The sequence below is a fragment of the Siniperca chuatsi genome, linkage group LG18 (genome assembly GCF_020085105.1).
Source record: "Siniperca chuatsi isolate FFG_IHB_CAS linkage group LG18, ASM2008510v1, whole genome shotgun sequence".
NCBI lineage: Eukaryota > Metazoa > Chordata > Actinopteri > Centrarchiformes > Sinipercidae > Siniperca > Siniperca chuatsi.
In genome coordinates this window covers 21,833,302-21,837,835 of record NC_058059.1, presented here as the reverse complement: position 1 = coordinate 21,837,835, position 4,534 = coordinate 21,833,302, and the positions used below count along the sequence as shown (strand labels likewise).

Below are 4,534 nucleotides of genomic sequence, written 5' to 3'. Positions count from 1 at the left end.
CATTTCACATACTAGTATTTATGAGACCCATTGTTAATATAAAAATATCAATTAGAGCCGCTTTAACTTTGTCCAGGTTAGAATTTGCCTGGCAGACGTTTGTCTAAAAAACTGGTATTGAAACTTGGCCACAATCTTCAAAAGCAGCATTACTAACCATACAACCTGGTATTTAGCTTGTAAGGTTAGGAATGAAGACGGAGAGGGGGTCTTGTCTGATGTCAAAGAATTCAAGTAATACATCGAGCCATTAAACATGCTCTAACACATTTATTTAGAGATAATACCAACATAGCAAATGCCTAATTACTAATCATTGGCTTGGCTTGGAGGGAGGACTGAATTTAAGAAGACTCAATGCGCTTCCCAGAACAAGAAAGAAAGAAGCTCATTGCAACTCCTCAAGCAGCCAGCAGATGTATCTCTTGCTTTACTTTCATGTATAAATTCAACACAGGCTCATTTGCCTGAAGAGGAAAGTGTCTAAAGTTCAGCAAAGTGTTGACTACTGTAGACCTGCAGCTTTCCCTTCAAATTATGCACAATGAGAATTGTGTTAATCCTTCATACAGCAGTCCTTCGATAATGTTTCGTGTGCATATGTGATGTGGGTGGGACCAATTCTGGTTATGATTTTAAATAGAATATTCAGAGCTCTGGTTAAATTTTCCTATTTTATAGTTCATGCGTCAGTCTGGGAACTCCCCCCTCATCTCCGTCTGGCTCTCCCCCCTCATTCCTTCACCACTCTTGAGCTCCAGACCTCCTCAGAGTACATCTGAGGCACATCAGGACACTAGAGGCCCAGCAGATGTGGATTCGTCTCTACACGACTCCTGAGCTTTTACATGTGGGCAGCCACTGCCTGAAGCGACAGATCTGGTACGTTGATCAGATCTAGATAGGATCTAGATCTTTAGACCTGCAGAAAGGGACTTCGGCAGGACTTCTGGAGTCTCCACCTGAAGAAATCCTGGAGTATGAGGGTAAGCCGGGTGCTGCAGCTGTCCGTTTTGCTGTTGGGACTCTGTCAGGCCCACCGTGCCCCTCCGCCAGGCGATCCCTCCACATCACAGGAGGCAGGTGAGGTCCCCGTGTCCCTGCTGAGGATGCTCTCGCTGGGCCTGGCTCACCTGCTGCAGGGGGCGGAGGAGAACGCAGAGCGGCTGGAGCAGCAGGGAGAGCAGGTGGCAGCAGAGCTGGACGGGGCCACAAAGAGTCTGGAGAGCCTTCGTAAGCAGAGTTTACGGGCAGGACGGACTCACAGGCAAGTAAGGAAGAATCATTTTACAAATCCACTTTTCAAAGCAATTCAGATCCTAACTTTGCCCTGTTACCTGACCCACAGGCCCACAGCATTTTGTTATTGTCTGATATTCAGTTTATTACCATGTGGTATAAAAATGAGGAATGTTTGTTCAAAAAATGACTTTAAACGATTAATCGATTATCAAAATAGTTGCTGGATATTTTTATGTTGATACACTAATCGATTAATCAACTTATCACCTCAGCTCTAGAAGTTGGTAACTTTTCCCACACAACAATGTAACATACAGTATATCGTATTCTGTATCCTCTTGTTTAAGAACTTCATTTAAGGTCTGTACTCTTTATGCTGAGTGAAATATTCAAATAGTTATAAGGGAAAACTTAAAATCTGCCTTTTTAGCCTGACTTTTTCTTCAAATGTTTTACTGCTAATATTTGAGTTTTTTATTGATTTTCTCTTTGTTCTTTATTGTTTTTAATCTATATAATTGATGTTACTTATTTTATTTCACTTTTATTATTTTTATCCACATTTTAATCTCTATACGTTCCTGGGTGCATTAGTCTCTGATTGGTTAAATGGTTATATTTCTATTGCAGTTTGAATTGCACTTAACTGTATGAAATACAAATAAAGTCTGATTGATTTTTATGGCTGCACTATCACATTAAAGTTAGAAATTGATCTCTGTTGGTTTGAATGGGATAGAGGCTCCTCAATGTCTCATATTGCACTGATTTCCACATCTTTCATTGAAAGCCTCTCTGGGCAAGAACATCATGTAAATCAAGTGCAATCAACACCAGACAGAGAAAATGAAACAAACAAGAATTAACAAGAATCGTGAAAAAAAAAACAACAACCATAGAGTCAACGACAAATCAAGGATTAAATAAAAAAATGAAATAAAAGGTATAAAATGAATGATGTTATTTGGCACAGTCAGTGAGATATTATTATTTGGTTTCAAGTCAATGAAAGTCCTTCAAAGACTGAGCAGACTAAGAGTCAACTTCTGAAAATGGATTGAAAGAAAGTGAAAACCATCGGGGAGAATACTGCATCAGGTACATACAGATTCTGTGAAAAATATTGCTGCTATGAATAATGTGATGTAATATTCTGTTCTTCAGGTGAGGAAGGACCTGCAGATACTGAGTGCCAGGGGGGACAGGCTGTGGAGGACGGTCAGAGATCTGCAGAAGGGGCTGGAGGATCTGGAGGCGGAGCAGGGAGCCTTGCAGCACCGGATGAACCGGATCCTCCAGAGAGAGAAGAGCCTGACCGAGCCGAGGTCAGGGGGTCAAACTCAGCTCGACATCAGCTCCATGAAGGTGAGCAAAAACCAAGAACTTGACCAGCGAACAGCTATTTGTCTCGGTGACAACAACACAACGGCGTATAAAGTCCTTACATCCCTAAATTCTGAGCTGTAGTCAATTAAATTCACTGTCATGTTGAAACAGGAAAGAGCTTTCCCCAAACTGTTGCCACAAAGTTGGAAGCACACTATTGTCTAAATATCATTGTATGCTGAAGCATTATGATTTCCTGTCATTGGAACTAAGGGGCCTAACCCAAACCAGGGAAAATAGCCAAAAGACCAAAAGTACACAGGGATGTCCACATACTTTTGGCCATGAAGTGTATTGCTTTCTTTTTGTTTGATTTTGTTTTGTAAAACTTTAAATATTAGATAAGACTAGCAAATATATATATTTTTAAAAGATCTTTTTGTTATTTTTTTGTAGTTTCTGTGTTGCAGTACACACGCGTTTGTCAGTGGACGTGACAGATTCGACCGTTCTAGCCGCCTGATATCTTTGTTGTGTTGTAGGTTATAATTGATAAACAGGCCCGGCGGCTCGCCAGTCTGACCGCAGAGGTTTCAGCCCGAGACAGAATGATTGACAGAGGCCTGCAGCACATTGAGCACCTGGAGAAACAGGTTAGTTACCTTAACGTTTGACGCTTACATGTTATTCTCTGACTTTAGACGTATAATTGTAGTGTTTAATCCATAAGGAAATCCTTCCAGGGGTGCTGTTTTAAACTGAAGCATGACCTCCCAGAAGGAATACAAGGTCAAAGAAAATGTCTGAAAGGAAATTCTAGCACAGTTTCACATTATTATTATTATTATTATTATTATTATTATTATTATTATTATTATTATTATATGTCTTTTAGTCCAAAGGCTAGTCTCTTTAGAGTCCATATTAAAATCATTAAGGAAAAAAGTAGTAGTAGTAGTTTGTAAAATGATCTCTTGGTGCTAGTGAGTCATGTTATAATAAAAGTACGATTTCATTTATGTTGCACATTTTATCCAAAACGATGCAATACAATGTGTTTCACGTAAGATGAAAAATAAACAGAAAAAGGAAGGATTGGAACATTGAAAACAAAGCAGAAAAAGAATTATAAATAACAACGTATACTGTAGGTGAGGTAAAATACAACAATACGTTTCTAGGTAAAAGCAAGTTTGACAGCGTGAGTTTTAAATGAGGCGCACATTCTCGGCTCTGCAGGGCGTCTGGGAGCATGGGAACTAAATGCAGCATCACCGCAGGCTTTAGTCCAGGACCGAGGACCAGTTCATGCGACCTGTCTCTGTGTGTTTGTTTTAGGTGTCTGACAGCCTCCCAGCGGCACTGAGGGCAGATTCCGACTCCGACTGTGTCTGATGAGCACAGCTGCATCAACACAGCGACTCTCAACAACTGTGTGTCTAATTTACATCAAATTTGGGTTACTTTCAACAACAAAAAAGTATTATAGACTGTGTTTCAAACTTTTGTCAATGTGTGTTGTCCTCTGTTTAAAAATGGTTCAAAAACAAAACTTTACTCCTGCTCATGAGTTGCTGTGTTGTGGCTCCAGCTGACACAATATTGTGGTTGACGATGGTTGTGAAATGCCTTGTGAAGATACTTTGCTCATACACACCCAAATAAACAGACGCACACTGAAGTCAGAGAAACCTTCAGACTAACAACACACACAAGTGACAACCGACTGATAACACACAAGTGGTTAATGTTGTTCTTTAAGTCTACATACCGTGACATGACATAACATGGCATAACCGTTACATAACCTCACCTTAAAAATATAAGTGCAAATTGGGGTATGCGATTCTGGAGAAATCTAGTACCATGACAAATACCACGATCTAGAGTGAACAACGACACAGCAAGTAATGTAACTAACGTTAGCTGGGTTGTGGGTTAGCTTAGCTAGGTTGTGGGTTAGCAA

At 40.2% G+C, this 4,534-nt stretch overlaps 1 protein-coding gene across 1 annotated transcript; it reads left to right on the top strand.

Annotated features, from left to right (window-relative positions):
- The first annotated feature begins 721 nt into the window (after positions 1–721).
- LOC122865941 lies at positions 722–4,131 on the top strand. The gene is made up of 4 exons (XM_044174991.1): positions 722–1,271; positions 2,407–2,607; positions 3,111–3,221; positions 3,907–4,131. Exons 1-4 carry the CDS (start codon positions 981–983, stop codon positions 3,961–3,963), a joined length of 660 nt encoding a protein of 219 aa, XP_044030926.1. The 5' UTR covers positions 722–980; the 3' UTR covers positions 3,964–4,131.
- The last annotated feature ends 403 nt before the right edge of the window (positions 4,132–4,534 follow it).